At 41.5% G+C, this 21,383-nt stretch overlaps 1 protein-coding gene across 3 annotated transcripts in view; it reads left to right on the top strand.

Moving 5' to 3' along the window:
* celsr3 (cadherin, EGF LAG seven-pass G-type receptor 3) overlaps positions 1 to 21,383 on the top strand; it is a 119,958-nt gene that overhangs the window by 50,265 nt on the left and 48,310 nt on the right. For 2 of the 3 annotated variants that reach the window (XM_085259584.1, XM_085259582.1), the window contains exons 5-14: positions 6,644 to 6,759; positions 7,106 to 7,194; positions 7,481 to 7,495; positions 7,862 to 8,019; positions 10,875 to 11,038; positions 12,482 to 12,607; positions 13,616 to 13,785; positions 14,491 to 14,676; positions 17,123 to 17,233; positions 19,536 to 19,704. In XM_085259584.1, the coding sequence (XP_085115710.1) occupies positions 6,644 to 6,759; positions 7,106 to 7,194; positions 7,481 to 7,495; positions 7,862 to 8,019; positions 10,875 to 11,038; positions 12,482 to 12,607; positions 13,616 to 13,785; positions 14,491 to 14,676; positions 17,123 to 17,233; positions 19,536 to 19,704 (1,304 nt within the window). The remainder of the gene's footprint in view (positions 1 to 6,643; positions 6,760 to 7,105; positions 7,195 to 7,480; positions 7,496 to 7,861; positions 8,020 to 10,874; positions 11,039 to 12,481; positions 12,608 to 13,615; positions 13,786 to 14,490; positions 14,677 to 17,122; positions 17,234 to 19,535; positions 19,705 to 21,383) is intronic. The other variant, XM_085259583.1, reaches the window with a different exon arrangement.

Genomic DNA, 21,383 nt, shown 5'->3' with positions numbered 1-21,383 from the left:
GTTGTGGCAGAGGTCAGTGACTCCTTTTACCCATCCAAAATCATTTTTCAGTTGCTGCTTGCCTCTAGACATACAAAGCCCACAAGAGAATTGAAGTGGTGCTTAAGAGTGGTCAGGCAGGGTTATGGGATGGATGGTTGCCATGGGTGATGTCGTCTAATGATAGTTGCTAGGGTGATGTTGCCCATGGGGTTGTTGCTAAGCTGATGTGGCTACCATGGAGTAGTTGCCGTGAGACATTGCGGTCACTGTATTGCTTGCTAAATGAGCATTATTGGTGCATAAAAGCACTACATGTGGTTTCTTCTGTTGATTTGTGGTCACCATTAGTTAAGTTAAGGAATGAAGCATGAAGGGCATGTTTTCTTTTTTTTCAGAGAAGCTTGCTTTATGAGCATTTAGCAGGTATCGTGTTAACATTTCTCTGTGTGTTGTTGTTGGTTTAAAAGAGTCCCACGCTGGGTGGAAAAATCTGTGTATAGAAAGGAGTTAATCTTCCATTTTCTTTCAGTAATTTTAATCAAGGACTTCTTGAGAAAATAATGTGTGGTCTTTTTCAGCACCATGCTTTCACATTCGTTCAAACCCAGTCAGATCTGTGAGTTTTGTTCTTAGTGTGTAGTTCTGCTTTATGGCAGCACCAAGCAGCAAGACTGAAAAATGAAGCCGGCAAAGTGCCAAAAAACTGCAGTTCCTTGAGTTTCCACTGGAGTCTGAGAACTTTAAAACTTGGTACAAAAAGCAGCTTTGGTTTCTAGTTAAAATCCCCCTTGATGATTTTTTTATTTTATTTAGAATGGTCTTTTATTAGTTTTTGTTAAACTGTAATAAGTCTTAAATCATTGGGTGTAGTCACATTTTAAATGGAATTAAATTCAAATAAATAACATGGTTTGCTTTGTGCACAGTGGTACCACAGTGCCAGAGGTCTGTGCTCCAGTTTTCATGAAGAAAATTCCAGTATTTTATTAACATGTTACTAAATAGCAGTAACCGTTTACAACTGGTGGGGAAATAATTACTTGGTGGTTGCCATCTGGTCTCATATTTCCATTAGCTGAGAACTTACGGCTTCATACTGCCATCCAAATATGTTTACTTTTGGCTCCATGTGAATAATATGGCAGCTTCCTACATGCTAATCCTGAAGCTTCAAGGGAAAGACTAACAAGCTAATGTGTGACATCACATTGGCTACGTCCATCTTTTATGTACAGTATAGGAGGGACATAAACTATATGGAAAACAAATTATTATGAAAATAGATAAACATGTTTTAAATTTAAGCTCCTGTTTCATGTGTTAATTGAGGGCAAAATAGACTTCCCTCCACAAGATGCCTTTTTTAGATTTCTATAGATCTAACTACATATGAAAGCATAAGCGACAATATGACTCTGCTCTCTATGAATATGAAACCACTGCCATGACTTGAGCTCAAGTTTTTAATGCATTTGAAAGGCAGTTGCATGAAAGAGAGTGTGTGCATGTGTGTTTCTGACAGCGTTTGTTTTCTTTTCTTCAGCTCTGCTTGAAATTGACTGCTAAGCTAACCGAGTTTAAGGAATAGAAATGATCATAAACACATGATTCCATCTTGTAGTTTATTGCTTTTGGGAATAAGTCACATCATATTAATTTGTTTAATGCAGTTCTTGGCGGCACGTAATGAATTTCACAAACAGCAATAACACTGACAAAAACAGACCTGCTGAACATATAAAGCATGCTTCTTTGCATTTATTTACTCCTTCGGCTCCTCTGTGTCTCCGCTTGGCTGACTCCACACATTATCTCCAGTTACTCTATCAAAGCTAAGGTTACAATTTTATTATTATTATTATTTTTTAGCTATTTCTGGTGGCACGGATATATTAGATATGCATACTAGATATTTTGGCACAGTGCAGTCGGAGCGACAGCAAATCCATACAAAGAAGGCACATATTTGCTAACCAGAAACCCTGGGTTTATTTTAGACAATGGCAGCGTCCTCAGATTCACCAGAACGGCGATAAGATGCTCTTATTTCCTTACAATTCTATAGTGCAGGAATGATTTCCATTGGAATTTAAATCAGGAAAATAAAATGCAGATATGATAATTTTAACTCAACAAGATAGGAAACAGTAGAAGAATATTTTTCTTCAACAACTTAAAACCGTTTGAAAGGCAGACATTTATAACCATGCTGCTCTAGGGCTTCTTTCCTGTAGCTGAACCTGACCTCCTGCATCTGTGCACTGGATTTATTTGACTGTCTAGCGGAGTTGGGCTGGATCCAATTTGTGACACCACTGAACCTCACTGAAAGTAGAGAAACCTTGAATAAAAATTTCCCTGCAGGTGCTATTTGTCAGCTGCCTACAAATTGCAGTGTACGATTTTACAATTGAGGCGCTTAGTTGAAGGGAATAGTAAAAACAGGCAAACTGTTGTGGTATCATGTTTAAAACAACATCTCAGTACTTTTTAACGTGGACATTTTATGCAGTGAGAATCTTTTCTGTCTTGCCACCAGGACAGAGTATTTCTCATCTGTTCTGTGCAAAATAGACTTTTTATTTGCGTCTGAGCAGCTGAGGGAGAGGAAGACTCCAGCAGTATGGTTTATTAACTCTGGCATAGTCTGAATACCTTTTGTTCTTCCGCACTAGCCAGGAGTCATTTTTGTTCTGCTGTGTCTGAGATAGTTTTTTGTTTCTGTTTCTTCCTGTATCGGAGTGAAAAATATAATTTAAAATGTGTCATATTCTCTCTGCATGCATATAAAAATGTACAGCCATGGTAAAAAGAGAGTACACCCTCTATCAATTCTAAGGTAATAAAAATTCTGATCAGGCTTTAAAATTATTTAAATATAGCTGTTGTGGTCTGGGGTCGTTGTGTTTTGGACTTTCAAATCTTCCTAATTCATTATTGTTTTGTACTTTGAAAGTAGGTTTTTGTTTCTGTCTTTGGTTTTCTTGTCCTTTTGAGTTTTTGAATCCCCATCAGTTTCCTGTTGTATTATTTTATGTATCTGGTATAGTCACAAATTACGTTAGGTTTCTTAGTTCTCTCCCTGTCCTCTTAGCTTCTTTTCTGTGTTTTTGCCTTTAATATCATGTTGAGTCAGTCTTGTCTTTGTGTCAGTTTGCTCTTTTGTATGTGTCAAGCTAATCTGTCTTAATCCTGGTCCTTATATTAGTTACTTCCTGTTTTATTTTGATAGTCACTCATCTCTGTGCTTTATGTTTAGTTTTGCTTCCCTTGTCTCGTTATGCCTAATTTGTTCCTGCTGTGTTTCCCAGCTGACTTCACTCCCCTAATCACTCTCCTGTGTATATATGTGCCGGTCTCCCTTTGTCCTTTGTTGGAGCATCAGCTCATTTTCCCAGTGATTCTGGGTCCTTGTGCTGCCTAATGTCTTTCTAAGTGTCTTCATTGTTTAGAAGTTTTCAGTTCCTTTTGCATTTTCTGCTTACTTTTGGTTTGTGGATCATTCAGCCTAATAAACAGCTCGCCTTTTGTTAAGATTATTTCGTCTCCAAGCACCTACATTTGGGTCCTCAACATAACACTTGGCCTGTTCATCCCACAGACCAGTGTTGGGAAGGTTTTAAAATGTATTCCATTACAGAATACAGATTACATGCCCCAAAATGTATTCTGTAACGTATTCCGTTACGTTACTCAATGACAGTAACGTATTCTGAATACTTTGGATTACTTAATATATTATCATGCTTTTTACAACAACGTGAATGTACTATTGCTGTGTGATTTATTACTATTACTGAAGGTCCGCGACTCCGCACTGTAGTAAAGGGACCTCTGACTAATACGGCGGGGTCCCTGTCGGCTCGTAGCCGAAAAATAGCTTTACTTTGTTGTGTGGGTCAACTTTTCTTGCGAGAGACAGAGAGAGGCGTTGAAAGACTGCTCCAACGGAACTTATTGTTTCGGAGGAAAACACGAACACGGTGTACAGTCGAGTCTTAATAGCTTACTTACAACTGGGCTCGTCAGGCACTCTTCTTGGCTGCAGTGGTTATTATTATATTTACATGCTTCCAGCTCCCGTTTTTGCTCGATGACAACTCGTACTTTGCCTTTTTCTCCCTCCTAGCGCTCACAGACACATTAACGTGTATGGCAGTCCATTCTCCCTGCAGCACGGACTACACTGCCCATGATGCTACATTCTTTAGAGCTATGCTTGTAGCATTCTGCCTGTTAGCTTAGCACAACAACAACAACAACAAAAGGCACTCTCTCACCCAGGAAACACACAGTCGCAGAGAGAGAGCGTCGCCCTGTAACCATGGCAACCGTAACGCTGCCGCCTGGAACAAAGAGCATAGCTGTCAAACAAAACCCAAACAGTCCTGACCCGCGACAATATGAAACAGGAAAGTATCAGAATCAGAATCAGAATACTTTATTGATCCCTGGGGGAAATTATTTTTTGTTACAGTGCTCCATTTTAAACCAACATTAAGACAAGACAGACAATACGCTAACTAAGAATAGTACAATATATACATATATATACATACATACATACATAAGTCACTTATAAATAAATATTTGGAAAAGAAACATGTGTAGTTGTAGCAGCAAACAGTGTGTTAAGTGGATGCGTTGTACAGGGAGATGGCCACAGGCAGGAATGATTTCCTGTGTCGTTCAGTGGTGCTTTTCGGTAATCTCAGTCTCTCACTGAACGAGCTCCTGTGACTGACCAACATGTCATGGAGTGGGTGGGAGGTGTTATCCAACATTGTCTTTATCTTGGACAGCATCCGCCTCTCCGACACCACCTTGAGGGAGTCCAGCTCCATCCCCACAACATTGCTGGCCTTACGGATCAGTTTATTAAGTCTGTTGGCATCTGCGACCCTCAGCCTGCTCCCCCAGCATGCAACAGCATAGAGGATCGCACTGGCCACCACAGACTCATAGAAAATCCTCAGCATTTTCTGGCAGATGTTGAAGGACCTCAGTCGCCTCAAAAAATAGAGACGACTCTGGCCCTTCCTGTAAAGTGCTGTGGTGTTTTTAGCCCAGTCCAGTTTATTGTCAATGTGTACTCCAAGGTATTTATAGTCCTCCACAATGTCAACACTGACCCCCTGGATTGAAACAGGGGTCAAGTGTTTCCTGGTCTTCCTGAAGTCCACGATCAGTTCCTTGGTCTTTGCCACGTTGAGCTGCAGATGATTCTGCTCACACCACGTGACAAAGGAGTCGACCACAGCCCGGTACTCTGTCTCATCATCCCTGCTGATGCATCCAACCACCGCAGAGTCATCAGAAAACTTCTGAAGATGGCAGGTCTCTGTGCAGTGGTTGAAGTCTGTGGTGTAGAGGGTGAAGAGGAAGGGGGAGAGGACAGTCCCCTGTGGTGCCCCTGTGTTGCTAATCACCTTGTCAGACACACACTGTGGGAGACGTACATATTGTGGTCTTCCTGTCAGGTAATCAACAATCCAGGACACCAGAGAAGCATCCACCTGCATCGCTGCTAACTTATCACCCAGGAGGGTCGGCCTGATGGTGTTGAAAGCACTGGAAAAGTCAAAAAACATGACCCTCACAGTGCTCGCCGGCTGGTCCAGATGGGTGTAGACACGATTGAGCAGGTAGATGATGGCGTCCTCTGTTCCGAGGATGCCATCATCTACCTGCTCAAGTACCGCAGTGTAATCCATTTATTTCAACAAAGTAACTGTATTCTGAATACCACCTTTTTAAACGGCAACTGTAACGGAATACAGTTACTCATATTTTGTATTTTAAATACGTAACGGCGGTACATGTATTCCGTTACTCCCCAACACTGCCACAGACCATAACAACAACCTTAAATGCACAACAGTGCATGACATATTACACCACGTCATTATGTATTTAACAAGAATTAATCCAGAATGCTTTCTTTTTGGCAGCTTCAAAGCAAGTCCCCAGTTGGTATGAGGTGCTGATATTTGGCTTTCTCTTTGACTTTCTAGGTTTGGCAGGTCTGCAAACATAAGCCGGGCTGCCATGTTCTTTTTAGACAGACAAGACTTTCTCTTGGCAGCCCTTCCAAACATCCATACTAGTTCAGTCTTTTTCTAATTATACTGTCATGAATGTTAATATTTAACATGCTAACTGAGGCCTGTACCTCTTGGGTTTTTGCAATTTCTCTGAGCATGACGCAGTCTGGATGAATTTCCGGTTATGTCCACTCCTGCACATCAAAGATTCTCAGCTGTCTTGAATGTTTTCCACTTGTGAATAATCTTTCTCTGTGTATGCTTGGATAAGGCCTTTTAATGCTTTAATGCTTCAGAGGCTGATGGGCAGAAACAGTTGCTTCTTTACAATCGTTGCTGATGTCCTTCGTGTTTGGCATTGCGTTGATACACCCCAATGCTTCAGACCAACAAACTGCCAAAACTTCTACTTTTATAGCGGTAGTCATACTGATTATGATGATCAATTAATCACTGATCATCACAATTTGATCATCGATGCTAAGCATTAAGGGTGTACTTAGTCTTTCACTCCTTACCTAACAGTTTTCTTTTTACCATGGCTGTGTTAATAAATTCTCTACTGCATACAGCATTTGTCAATAAACTTCAAATTTCTATGTACATCCGTCTTTTAGATTTGCCACTCTGGAGAACAGTGGTCTTCTCTTCTATAATGGACGCTTTAACGAGAAACATGACTTCATTGCCTTAGAGATCCAAGAAGGACAAGTGGTGTTCAAATACTCCACAGGTATTGTATCTTTATGTGCACTCTTGTTTGGTTTTGTTTGCGTGAAATTTGTGCTCTATAAACAGAGACCATATGTCTGCTGTTGCTGTTTGCTTTTCTTTTGACCCATGAACATGTGCAGCAGGCCTGTAAAAACAAGCGTTCCTCCTGAGACACAAAAATCTGTGGATTCAGGTAATGAATGCTGCTGATTTGGTCTTTGCAAACAGTTCTTACAGAGGTTTTGGGGTCATTGTAAATAAAGTCGATATATTTGGAGCATCGACACCCTTAAAAAAAGAGGAGACCCATAAGAGCTACATTTGAATTCATTTTAATGGCATATTCTTCATTTACCCGTCTGTAGGTGAGTCATCCACCCAGGTGAGTCCCTTCCTGCCAGGGGGTGTGAGCGATGGTAACTGGCATACAGTTCACATCCACTACTACAACAAGGTGGGTTTACATCCCAATCCCATCTTCATTGTGATCCTTGCATTTGAGCTTCCACTTTGGATTCTTGATGTACTTTTGCACTTTGTAAATTTGACTTGTTTTTATTGGTACTTTTGATGCGTCGGCAGAATAGTTTCTCAGCCTTCGAGCCGACGAAGCACTTTGAATTGAGCCAAAGTATTTGTGTCTACACGACTATGTGGGTGTTTGCGTGTCATCATTTTTATTCATGCATATTCGCCACACATCTCCTTTAATTTTCTTCATGTTCTTTTATTTTCCTCAGCCTGCTACACGTTATGTGAGTATGAGCGTGTGTCAGAGCGCATATACACTTTCTCCTTTCTTAGCTTCTTTTGCTCCTCCTTTCTTTCACCAGCAGACAGTAAGGAGAATGAATGCGCTGTCTTTCTGCTCTTAGTCTGTTCTCTTGCCCATGTGTTTGTTTTTTTTTCCTGTATGTCCTACTAACCACAGCTTCTCCCTTTTTTCTTCCTGTCATTGTGCAAAGTATTTGTGTAAATACTAATCTCATGTGTTTACTGCTATTTCGTATCTGATGTAGTGTTTCAATGCAATGACGAAAACTCTAGATTTAGTGAATGCTCTTGTATTTCTTGAATCTTGACTGGTTTTCTGTTTCTTTGGACTGTGTCTGGATGTCCAGCCCAAGCGCAGTATGAGTGGTGAGGCTCAGGGTCCGTCAGATGAGAAGATTGCTGTGGTGAGCGTTGATGACTGTGATACAGCCTTGTCACTTCGCTTTGGTACGCAGCTTGGAAATTACAGCTGTGCTGCACAGGGCAAACAAACCAGCAGTAAGAAGTAAGTTTTTTTCTTTTTTCACTTCTTAATTGCAACACTTTGCTGGGACCCAAACTTCTAATGGTCATATACCAATGTCAGCCGGTTTCTCAGTCATAACCATTGACGGTACAAAAGATGGATGCAAATTACAGAAAACTGTAAAAAGAAAAAAGTGCAAATGCAAGTGCCGTATACCTGCTTTCTATCTGAAGGCAGCCAGACAGTGTTACAAAACAGCTTAAGGTCCTATAGAAGTATATGGGATGGGTATGTGTTCTGTAAACACGTTCCTGCTGACTTTCTGGACTCAGTCACTCATTTCAGGCATTACTGAATAGAAAATATCAAGCTTGAGCTAAAAAAAACTTGCAATCTGGGATGTAGCAAAGTACTGTAGATGACCAGTACAACATCTGGCTAATGACCGGACTGAACATTCTCATGTAATTTGTAGTGACGCATTTTGGTTCATTTGGATTTTCCTCAATATGGAAAGAAACTAATTTGCAGGGAAAAGCTACAAGTTTACAAGCTCATCAACTGATTTGGACCAGAGTAAACAAACTTTAGGTGTGAAAACGCCCTACCTCATACTGTGTTTTAAAATATGTGTGAGCTAATGTACAAAAGACTGTCCTGCGCCATCATGCTAGGAGTACTTTCTGGCACACGCCATGACTTTGAGATCAGTGTTTATGCTGTATCAGTATGCTAATATCAGATACAAACTGCTCAGATACAACAGATACAACACGCAGCTCACTTTTGAATCTTCATTTTCGGTGGGAAACAGCCGTTTGCTGACTTGAGTGATCGGGTGACTCAGTTTCTAGCTAATGTAAGCTGGGTTTGCTTGCTTTTAGCGCTGTAAGAGAGGCATTGTGGCAAAGCTGGAGAGGAAGCATAAGTATCGCATCCTTTAGCTTTTATCACAACCGTTTGACTGAATTCAGGCTCTTAAATTCGGAGACTTAAATTTCTCAGTTTTAAGACGTTGAAGCAGAGCGTAGGAGGACTACAGTGTAATACTGTAGCTTGTTCTATAGCATAAACTTTGGTATATTCATACTGAGATAACTAATTTTAACATGAAATTAATCTATGAAATTTTTTGGTCAAAATGATAAATAAATACTGAATGATTAATTTAAAAAAAAAAGAACCTTAGGATGAATTCCTGCAGGTAAATTTGTTCTTTTGCCATCAGCATTGCAAATGAAAGGATGAATAGTAACTGACCCAGAGCTGTGGGAGGTGTTTGCACAGGATTTGCCAGCTTCTTTGCAAAGACAACTTTCATTAAACATAATCTGTAACTGAACAGAGGCTTAACAGATATTCAAAGACAATTTCCACTGAGTAGAAAACCAATAAAGCTGGTCATTATGTGCAGCTATGAGCAACATGCTGGCCAGCTGGTAGCTTTTTAAGCTATCTAAAGGTAAAGTGAGTGTGTGAAGTGACTGAGGGTAGCAGCATTACATTGGGAGATACATGCATTCTGACAGGATTTTAAAGTAACGATCAGGGTGATGAGGTGACGGTAGGGGAACTATGCGGGGGACTCAAGGCTTTAATGAGGCACGACTCTTTGACGTCTCTATGCTCCTTCATGTCTGTCTGTATCTCTCTGATGGTCTTGTTACCAGGCGTCTCATTCTGCTACACGGATATGTTCGTTTCTTTTCATTATCTCCGCTCGTCTCTCCATCTCACACACACAATCTCTTAGGTGTGACTAAAAGATCCAAATTGTTGGTTTTAAATGCGTTGCACTGCCTATTCCATCTGACCTTGTCGAACTTTTGTTCATTCTTTCTCAGCTACAGTTTGTGTGTGTCTAACCAACGAATGTCTCCATATATACTAACAAGTGCAAGAAAACACATACATATAAAGCGTATCCGCACATGCACTGAAAGAGCAGCGTGTCATAGTGTTGATGTCTGGCCTCGCCTCTGTAAGCTGTAATCACGTTTGCCGCGTCTGTCAGCACTAAGTGAGGCTGAGGGAAAAGAAAACGGATCAAAGAGGAAGGCTAAAGACTAACACGTCAACCCTCTCTTCCTCTTGCTCCCTTTCCATTTCTCCACCCGCCTCTTGCTCAGTCTTGACATTCTCTTCCAGTGATGTCCTCTGCTGACAAAACTTTGTCTCTCTTTGGTTCTCACTCAGCGCAGTCCCATAACTGTCACTTTCTATCCCGCCGAAATTTTCCTCCTCGTATTCCCTCTTTCCTTCCCAATACCCATCTGTCTCGTCATCTGCCTCTTGACATTTGGTGTAACTCACACTTAATCTCTTGTTTGTTCATCTATCTTTCAAGCTTTTTTCTTCCTTTGGCATTGCCATTCCCCCTCTTCCTCCTAGAGCAGGCTGCACTTATATCTACCACCTTTTATTGCCGGATTGTGTCTCCTTTCTCCTTCTTCATCTTGTCATCCACCTCTACCTCTTCTCTCAAGACGGTTGCTGTAACTCCTGTTTAATCTCCTGTTTGTTCATCTGTCTCTTCATCTGTCTCCTTTTCTTTCTCAGTGTATTTGTGTTCAATCTGTCTGTTCCTTCTCTGTTTCCATTTTTACCTTAAAAAACACCATCATCTAATTTATCCTCAACATCCCCTGCTTTTCTGTGATTTCGATTCTGAATGATGACACATTTCATTTACCTCTGATGACATGTTTAATCTCTAGGTTTGTTTAATCCCTCTCTCATACCCTCTTTCATGTTCTGCCTTCTTTTCACCCCTTCTTCTTTCATCCCTCTCTCCTCCCTCTCTTACTTGAAGAAGAATAATCCTGTGTTTCTTCCATAACCCCATTTGTTCTCCACTATATTTACTCCTTGCTTTCTATCTTTGTGTTTCTTAGGTCTCTGGACTTGACTGGTCCATTATTTCTGGGTGGAGTCCCTAATGTGCCAGACAACTTTCCCTTTGGCACCAGGGAGTTTATCGGTTGCATGAAAGAGCTGCACATCGATAGCAAACCGCTGGACATGGCTGGATTTATCGCCAATAATGGAACACTTCCTGGTCAGTGCTGGGAACCATGTTTGCTTTCCTTCAAACATGTATTATTGTGCATTAGTAACATTTAGCTCCTTCTCAATAGCCTTTTCACCCATTGTGGCAAAACACACACAAACGTTAGTATTTAAATGAAGTAGCTTTTAAGGGTTTGTGTGCTACGAACCACTTTGTGCTTCTAAACATTATAGGAAACAATAATGGGGTAGAGCCACTTCTTCACATATAGTCATATATAGTTAGGCTTCATTGCACTGAAATTGGATTTTCACTGGTGGACTGGGTGCTTGCATTACTTTTTATTATAGTCAGTGAAATGAAAGGAAAACATTTGTTATACATCATTGTTTTGTTGTGCTACTATGTGTAACTGTTTGCATATCTTTCATTTTCATATCGTATTTTTGATGACTTTTAACCTTCCAGTCGCATTCAGGGCAAACAGTTACAGGGTGGCTGTAGCTCAGGTGGCAGAGCAGGTCAGCCACTAATCAGAAGGTCGGTGGTTCGATCCCAGGCTGCACCCTGGCTGCATGCCAAATATCCTTGGGCAAGATACTAACCCCGTGTTTGCCTACTGGTGGTGGTCAGAGGGCCCGGTGGCGCCTGTGTCCGGCAGCCTCGCCTCTGTCAGTGCGCCCCAGGGCAGCTGTGGCTACAATGTAGCTTGCTATTGCCAGTGTGTGAATGTGTGTGTGAATGGGTGGATGACTGAATGTAGTGTAAAGCGCTTTGGGGTCCTATGGACTAGAAAAGCGCTATACAAATGCAGGCTATTTACCATTACCATTTACCAAATCTGTCCGATTTAAACATAAAACACTCAGAAATATTGTGTTTTACATCCGATTGCCTCAAGGCCTTATGACATCCTCCACACTATGCACTTGAACATATAAAAATGATGATCACCACTTTTCATTCAATTTAGAGTGTTTTTAACTAGACTGAAAACTTTAAACACCCTGAATTACTCCGACAGAGGAGTTTTAGAAATATTGGCCAATTTCTTTCAGGCATACCAAAAAGAAAAACATTTCCTTAACATTTGTTTTAGTCAATTATTTATTTAATTACGCTTTGCCTGACCAGCGGGTTGTTGTGTTTGGCGTTCCAAAGACTTGTTGGCAACAGGGAACTTGTAGAGGTCCCTCTGATGGACAAACAGTGTAACATCAACACTCATTACATGGTTGAAGGGTGTTTCTCCAGTCTTATTTACCTTTTAATTTGATCATTTATTGGTCATTGTAGGTATTTGTCGTTCCTGGTGTCATTATGATACCAACAGACCAACAAATAGCCAAAAAATCGGTTGAACTTTATTTTGAAAATGCTTGTGTGTGTGGGTAATGTTATAAAGCTCACAGTGACAGCATGAAGACTTATCATGTACAGTATGTTGCAATTCATTTTTATAACTTCAGTGATCTCTGCTGCTTCCACTAGGCTGCAGTGCCAAACATCCCTTCTGTAAGTCCAACCCGTGTCAGAACGGAGGAACCTGCAGTGTGAGCTGGGAGACTTTCTCCTGTGACTGTCCCCTAGGATACGGTGGGAAGGACTGCAGCCACGGTAAGAGGCCGAGATTTTTCTTATCCCGTAGCCCTACAGTAACTACACTAATAGCAACCTTTAACAATGTTAATTTTATCATGCCACTTCAGCATAATTATTAGTAAGTAGCAAGACAGTTGCTGGTGGAACGAGCATTTTCTAGCAGTGGCTGGGATTTTAACGTTTTATTTTTAAAACCTGATTTTCACAGGACTTTGTTTTTCGGCTGTAATTATTAATTTGTTCACAGCTTACCTAAGCTTAAATCCCCCAGATAACACCTTTTCACTTAATGTGGCTCAGTGAGTGTTGACCTGCATAATATGAATGCACCGTCTTAAATAAAAAGGAAGAATTGATGATGGAAAAATACAGTCCAACAGACTGAGCTAAGAATAAATTTAGCCCATGAGACAGTTGTTACTAGATATCTGGCTGTATTTCCTGTGTATAACTGAACCGTAATAAACCTTTAGAGATTTCCCTCTCATGAGTGGACATTCACTAGCCCAGGTGGTTTTACTCATTTATTTTTACTGGCATGTCTTGATTGCGAGCACAGACGTCCAACTCTAAGGGGAAATAAAGCGTCAAGATTCACTTGAGGGGAAAAAAAGAAAAAAAACATGGTGTTTATTGATCTCAGTGAAAAATGTTCACAAGTTCTGGGACTTAGTTTGTACTTCAGAGACTGCAGTGTAACATATGTTTCATCATTTAATTTTGGAAGCTTTTATACCTTTGATTGGTAATTAAACAACAGAGAGCAAACAACTGTGGAAGCTATTTGGGCATGAAATGCATTAAAGATCACGTCATGCCCGAACAGACATGGTCTGTTTGTCCTTCAACCCAACAAACCAATAGTCCTGATGATGCTACATGTGCTTTGAAAAACACACAATATTAAAGTGAACAACTACAAGAATTATGTTGCCGACTGACGGATAAGGACAACAGTATCATCTGGAAATTGTTTCGGAAATTTCACTAATTTTCATTTTCGTTTTTTTCTCTTCGCCTCAGTGATGACACACGTACACCGCTTTCTGGGTAACAGCGCCCTCTGGTGGGACCTGAAGAATGACGTAACCATCTCCGCACCCTGGTACCTCGGCCTGGTGTTCAGAACCAGAGCCCGTGAAGGGACTTTGCTGCAGGCCCAGGCTGGCCAGTATATCAGCCTGGTGTTCCAGGTGGGCACGAACACATTTAACATTTAAGAGGCAAGGTCGAGATGGTTAGCGGAGGAGGGATATTGAGGATGTTGAAGATAAAACTGCAGAGGGTTGATGTGACGGAGGAGGGATGGGCTGAGATGGATTGGGATAATCTGCTGTGACGACCTTTAAAGGGAGCAGCCAAAAGAAGAAGAAGTAGTATTAGTGGAAATTCAGTGGTTTACATTTTAATAATAATAAAAGAGTCTACAGCTGGGACTACTGTTCCCTTTTAAATAACACCAGGCTCCATGGAGTCTGAAAGCAGTTCACATTTCTTTAAAAGTATCCATATCTGGTGTTGAAGGAGCTTCTTATGTTTCACCGTCTGAAACACTGATTGTGAGTACATCTATAAATGGTGCCCTTCCTTTCACCAACCTTTCCACTATCACCAGAAACTCAAAAAGCTTTAACTGCATTTAGGCTTAAACACAATTTGAGCTTGTTTATATACGTTAAGTTTCAGATGCTAAATCCAAAGAGTGTTTTAAATTAGCAGAATCTCGGTGGAAGCTGAGCCAAGATGTCGGATTTCACGCTCCTACACACAGTCACACTCACACAGTCATAGCAGTGGATCGTTTTTTTCTCCCTCTCCCTCTTTTTTCTTCTTTTTGTTTTTCTTTTAATGTGATTTGCGAATTTTATTTATTCATTTATTCTTCTCGCTCTCATCAGGTAATTAATGGTCAGCTGGTCTTTTCGGTGACCCGCGGCTCAACCAGACCGGTGCGTTTGCGGTTGGATCAGGTTCAAGTGGCAGACGGCCGGTGGCACGACCTCCAGCTGGAGCTGCGAGACGTTCGCAGTGGCCGCGAGACTCGCTATGTCGCCACACTGCGGCTGGACTTCGGACTCTATCAGGTAGTGCAAATTATCATCGAAATCGAGCACACTTACACTAGAGGCACATAGTACAGTCGATTTTTTTAAAGGGGGGGAAATTAAAGTCCTTTAATAGCTTGAAAAAAAAGTAAATTAAATATTAAATTTATCCTGCAAGCATAGTTTAAATGAATAAGAAGGTTTTTTGTCGTATCTGCTTTATGAAATCAATAAGGCTTAATTTGGCTTAAAAATTATTTTTTTTGACTGTGTTCAAATTAAAAGAGGCAATTCTTTTTTTCCAGTTGTAATTCTCCATTTATTCTGTCTGTTTGAAATCTGCAGCTCCTTGATGGGCTATATTATTCGGTGTAATCGCCAGAGAAGTACTTAATTGAAATTTTAAAGCATTTAATATGAATCGAGGAAAGCAAACCTATTTAATTTCCTCTAATCCAGAATGTCCCCATAAGTACAGACGTCTCTCTCACTTCCTGCTTTGAGCCAAAGCGATGAAGGATGTATTTTAGGATGCTAAACATGAATAAATAAATAACCAATTGTATGAATTCCTTAAATTAAGAAAGATATTAGTTTATTGTAGATTGGGCTGGTGAATTTTTGCGAAAACCACCAATCAGACAACCCCTTGTAAGCAGCACTAGGCAACGGTGGGAAGGAAGAACTCCCTTTCAACAGGATGAAACCATGCTCAGGGAAGGGCAGCCATCTGCTGCAATTGGCTGAGGGATGGGTTGGAGAGAAAAGTAAAAAAAAAGAACATAGGGAGACGGAGGACACATATAATGATATGCAGTGATGTATAAACACATGGAGGGGAAAAAGACGTCAGTGGAGAAGAAATAATCAGCGCGTTACAGAAAGTCCTTCAGCAGACTGAGCTCATTGTAACATGAGAAGGAGCTAGTTCAGGGTCACCTAATCAGCCCTAACTGTAAGCTTTATTGAAATAAAAAGCTTTGTGTCTAATCTTAAAAATACTGGCATACATAGCAGCTAAAAGGAAATGGCAAGGTTTTGGCGTGCTTGGTCAACAGGTGCTTAATAAAGTACTCTTGCAGTCTGCGTTTTTGAAAGCAATGTTATGCAGGGTTAAATTTTCAGCTGAGATTCTAATGTCGGAGTTCATTTTCCTTAATTTACCTTACATATGAGCCATGGGTATAATTCGCATGACATGAAAAAAGTCTTTGGAACATACAAAAACGTATTTCACACACGTCTTAAGGTATATTCATAGTACATTTCAAGTATATTTCATCAAAAGTAAACCTTGTTATCTTCCTATCTTTTTATTTCTTACTGCATTATTACTTCTCCCTCCTTCCGTTCTTTGCCTAACAATCCTTGACAGTGTTATACAACATCCTGCCTTTTTAAAACAAATACAAAGCCTATATCAAAGAAACACACACACATACGCACATACATATAAATGTTTAGAACATATACAGGTTTTTCTAAAATCCTGCAGAGCGTCAGACTCCCCAAGATGTGGGCTTCTAATCCTCGTTTCACTAATCTCCGGTGGATTATTATGTCAGATTGTACTGTGCGATGTTTGTTTCCGTGCATGCGCTAGTATGATGTATGCGCCTGTACATATGTGGCAGTGACATGAACACAGAGAAGCACGTGCACAACCACCGTCCGTATTATAATCATCTTTGGCTCGGTTTAAGCAAACACAAACAGCCTTTGTCGTGTTTTTATGTCGTGCTATTCCCTAAATCGTCTGTCAGCACGTTATGTCTTTCATCTGTTCATTGTAGTTCACCAGGCTATTCTCCAAAGTGCATCAAGTAGCACACTGAGCAAATGGTGCAGAAAAACATTTCAAATACAAAATTATTAAACAATTAAACGGCAGTTGCCTTTGAAAGGGGTTTTGGCACATGTGCCGCTGTTATCAGACATATCTCAGCTTCCATTTTAGCATCTTCTACTGCTGCTGAAACGGTGATGAATGCGGCTCATTGATTTTGCTTTCATGATCCTCGCAAGCCAAGTCGCCTGTCAACATTTCTTCACAATTCTGCTGGAGTTATCACTTGAGCATTGACCTTCTCTGCAGTGATTGCATATTATGGTTTTCTTCTGTTTAATGAAGCCAATCATTCAGTCGAATTCTTTTCACGCTCCTCTCCACCTCCCCTTCTATTTGACTGACACAAGCCTCATAATAACCTGGCGCTGCTCGCTGATATATCGGTAAATAACAATATAGCGGTTTCTGGAAATCAATAATCCTTCCAGGGAAAAAAATCGTATCTTTTTCAGTTCATTTTGATGTAAACTCATAACAGAAACATCTTTTTAATTATGTTTTTACTGATGGTCACTAGCTTGTAACTATTTTTTTTTACCCTTCATTGCTGAGTGTGTTTGCTGCTATTAATAATCATATTCTTTTCCTTTCCTGTCTCCATCTGTTCCCCCACCTCTTTCCTTCTTTCCCCATTAGGGAACAGTGATAGTGGGAAATGAGATTCATGGTTTGAAGGTGAAACATCTGCATGTTGGAGGAGTGCTGGGATCTGGGGAGGTTCAGAACGGGATAAGAGGATGCATACAGGTAAAGGATGGAGTTTTTAACTCATAAGATAAGATAAGATAAGATAACCTTTATTAGTCCCACACGTGGGAAATTTGTTTTGTCACAGCAGGAAGTGGACAGTGCAAAAGTTATGACGCAAAAATTCGAATACAATAAGAATAAATACAGTACACAGCTGTACAGAATAGAATAAAATAATATACTATATACAGTAGAATAAAATAGAATAAAAATATACAATAAGATAAAAATAGAATACGAATGCTATATACAACTGAGTAAAAATACAACGATGCCAGAAAAGATTATTGCACTTAGTGTTATTGCACATGTGTGGATGTGTGTGTTTGTTCAGTTAAAGTCTTTGTTGTGGAGTCTGACAGCAGTGGGGAGGAAAGACCTGCGAAATCTCTCCGTCCCACACCGTGGGTGCCGCAGTCTCCCACTGAAGGAGCTGCTCAGTGCTGTCACAGTCTGCTGCATGGGGTGGGAGACGTTGTCCAACAGGGATGACAGCTTAGCCGCCATTCTCCTGTCACTCACCACCTCCACTGGGTCCAGAGGGCATCCTAGAACAGAGCTGGCCCTTCGGATCACCCTGTTCAGTCTCTTCCTGTCCCCAGCAGAGATGCTGCCGCCCCAGCAGACCACACCATAAAAGATAGCAGAAGCCACCACAGAGTCATAGAAGGTCTTCAGGAGTGGGCCCTCCACCCCAAACGACCTGAGTCTCCGCAGCAGGTACAGCCTGCTCTGCCCTTTCCTGTAGAGGGCGTCTGAGTTATGAGTCCAGTCCAGTCTGTTGTTCAGATGAACACCAAGGTACCTGTAGCTGTCCACAGCCTCAATGTCCATACCCTGGATGTTCAGTGGTTGCAGTGGAGAATGCTTGTGCCTGCGGAAGTCTACCACCAGCTCCTTGGTTTTACTGGCATTGATCTGGAGGTAGTTCAGCTGGCACCAGTCCACAAAGTCTTGAGTCAGTCCTCTGTACTCCTTGTCGTCCCCATCAGTGATGAGGCCGACTATTGCAGAGTCATCAGAGAACTTCTGCAGGAAGCACTGGGTGGAATTGTGGGAGAAGTCTGCAGTGTAGATGGTGAAGAGGAACGGAGCCAGAACCGTTCCCTGTGGGGCCCCCGTACTGCAGACGACCCTGTCCGACACACAGCCCTGAGTCCTCACATACTGTGGTCGGTCGGTGAGGTAGTCCAAAATCCAGGTAGTGAGGTGATGGTCCACTCCAGAGTTCTCCAGCTTGTCCTTCAGAACCGAGGGAAGAATGGTGTTGAAGGCACTGGAGAAATCAAAGAACATGATTCTCACAGTGCTTCCAGCGGTCTCCAGGTGAGCGAGGGAACGATGTAGGAGGTGAATGACGGCATCATCCGCTCCAATGCCAGGCTGGTAGGCAAACTGAAGTGGGTCCAGTGATGAGCTTGTTAGGCGCCAAAGCTGAGCCAGGACCAACCGCTCCAGGGTCTTCATCAGGTGGGATGTCAGAGCCACCGGCCTGTAGCTGTTGAGGTCCTTGGGGCGTGAAGTCTTTGGCACTGGTACAACACAGGAGGTTTTCCAGAGCTGTGGGACTCTTCCCAACCTCAGGCTCAGGTTGAAGAGGTGCTCCATCACCCCACACAGTTGGTCCGCGCAGGACCTGACGACCCTCGAGCTGATGCCATCTGGGCCCGCTGCCTTCTTGCCATTAATCCTCCTCAGTTCCCTCCTAACCTGGGTGGTTGAGAGAGACAGGCTGGAGCCTTGTGTTGAGTGTGTATTGGATGCTGTTGTTGGGGGTGGGGGGGAGTGAGCAGGGTGAATAGAGGAGGTGTGAAGTGTCTGAGGTGGAACAGCAGCAGTGGGGGTGGGTGAGTCTGCAGCCGATGTTGTAGACTGTCTCATGGTTGAATCAAATCTGTTGAAGAAATGATTCAGTTCATTTGCCCACCTCACATCCCTACCAGGCAGAGAGTTCTGCTGTTTGTGGCCTGAGATGGTTCTGAGGCCTCTCCAGACTTCACCAACGTTGTTTTGCTGAAGCTGGTTCTCCATCTTCTGCCTGTAGCTGTCCTTCCCATTCCTTATCAGTCCCCTCAACTCTCTCTGCACCCTTTTCAACTCCTCTTTGTCTATGGATTTGAAGGCCCTCCTCTTCTGCTTGAGGACAGCTTTAATTTCTGGGGTAATCCAAAATACAGTGAAGATAAAAAATAAAAGTAAAAAATGACTCTGGGATAGGCCGGTGAATACGCTAATACAGCTGCTATTGTTTTTGTGTGTTGTGTTGAGGTAACGTGACCCTCACTTTCTCTTCCTACAGGGCGTTCGATTAGGCGTGAGACCGGACGCCCCCGCTCTGCCCCGCCCCTCTAGAGCTGTCAAAGTGGAAACTGGCTGCAGTGTCGGTAATCCCTGCCTCTCGTCTCCCTGTCCAGCTCATAGCCGTTGTTCCGACCAATGGGAGAGGCACACCTGTCTATGTGAACCCGGTGAGTGAAGCAGATGGTGTGGGCTTTGCAGTTGAGCTTGATGCGAAGTATAGAGACGTCTATTTACAGATGTAAACTAACATGCAGTATGCTGGGGATCTCGAGTTATTAACCATTTTTAAAAACAACCTTTTTGTTCAGGAAAAAATTACTAATATTTTGACTTGTGATGTAAAACTGTGCCATTATTGGCTTGATGAACGCGTATGTACGAATGTTGTAGGTTTGTAAAAAAATTTATTTAATATAAGTGTTAGTGTGTCGTTTTCATGCTACCGTCACACTAAGGAAAACAGTTACTGGAGACCGTGGCACGAGTGAAATGTGACTGTTCAAAGTAATTTTGGTACGTCAAGACAGCGGTAAAACAGCATGAGGTTTGGCAATTACTTATAGTCTGTTTGTGATAACACAACAGTTAACCGATAAATCATGAAAAATCACAAGTCTGTTTCCACCTGTTGCAAATCTGTTACCGTCCACATGTACACAAATTCACTACTCACATTCAGAGTCCAGCCAGAACCAGCCATAGATTTGAAATAGAAATTCAGAAATTCCTCCACAAATGGTGACATAATTGCTACAAAAAAGATGATTTAACGGAAAAATTATATAGACACTTGGCAACCTTGCTTTTATATAGGGATGTAAGTAGAGCCGGTTAGCAACCAGCTAAATTGAGTCCTATAATGCAAAGAGATGTGTTGCAGACAAGTTGCACTCCTCAGTTCAGACAGACTTAGACTGATTACAGATGGCTTGGCAATCTGTATGAGAGTGACTGCAGTCGATCTGAGTCAGTTCTTCGTACAGTCAGATAATTTTGTGACATAATGCTCCTCCCACCCCTAAATGGACCCCTCCCCCAAAATAAATAAATAAATAAAAAAATTTAAGATTGCTTCACCATCTTTGTCCCGTCTCCTGCCTTAACCAACGTCTGGTAAATGTAGTATGCATTTTTTTTCCCACCCTCGGTCTTACAGCTACAGAATAATGCAACATGTTCACAGAAATATGTGAATTTGTAACACCTAAAACAAAGATCAGCACATTTAACAAGTCTCTTATTAAATGTGAAGACACAACATCACCGCTAACTTTTTCACTACAGGTGAAACTAATAGTCATAGTACCCCGCTCCCAAAAAACAACTACAAAAATGCTAAAAAGGATTGATGTGATGTGATTGTTGTAAAATGAATAGATTAACAGACAAAATGTAACACACCAAAAAGTATTTTCCATTGTTATTTTCCACTCCAAGCCAGGCAAAATGGTCTAAAGTTTTGACCATTGTAGACATTCAATGTAAAATAGCTGAGGTTTGAGAGTAAAAGGTTAAAGAAGCCGGCTTACTGAGAAACAACAAAAAGGGGGAGTAATTATAATGTGTCCATATGCGTAGGTGTCTCCCAGTGCTGTAACTGGGTTAAACTGATATTTGGGTTTGCATAATGAGTCCCCATCCACCTGAGACCAAGAGAAAGAGACCGACTGCAGGCTAACTTCCAAAAGCTCCTTAGTAAGGTGAATATAATGAGGTGGAATTAATGTGGAGGAAAAGAATATGATTAAAAGAGAAGGAGAGGGGTGGAGAAGTAAAGAGACAGAGGAGAGAGTAAGGAAAGTGTATACTGTATAGAGAGATGCAGCGAGGAAAAAAAACAATTGAA

This window comes from Mchenga conophoros, linkage group LG20, assembly GCF_057382185.1.
Source record: "Mchenga conophoros isolate Kocher_MC1m ecotype Shallow Benthic linkage group LG20, M_conophoros_male_GT1.1, whole genome shotgun sequence".
Taxonomy (NCBI): domain Eukaryota; kingdom Metazoa; phylum Chordata; class Actinopteri; order Cichliformes; family Cichlidae; genus Mchenga; species Mchenga conophoros.
The sequence above is the reverse complement of the archived record's forward strand: the minus strand, read 5'-3'. Positions and strand labels throughout refer to the sequence as shown.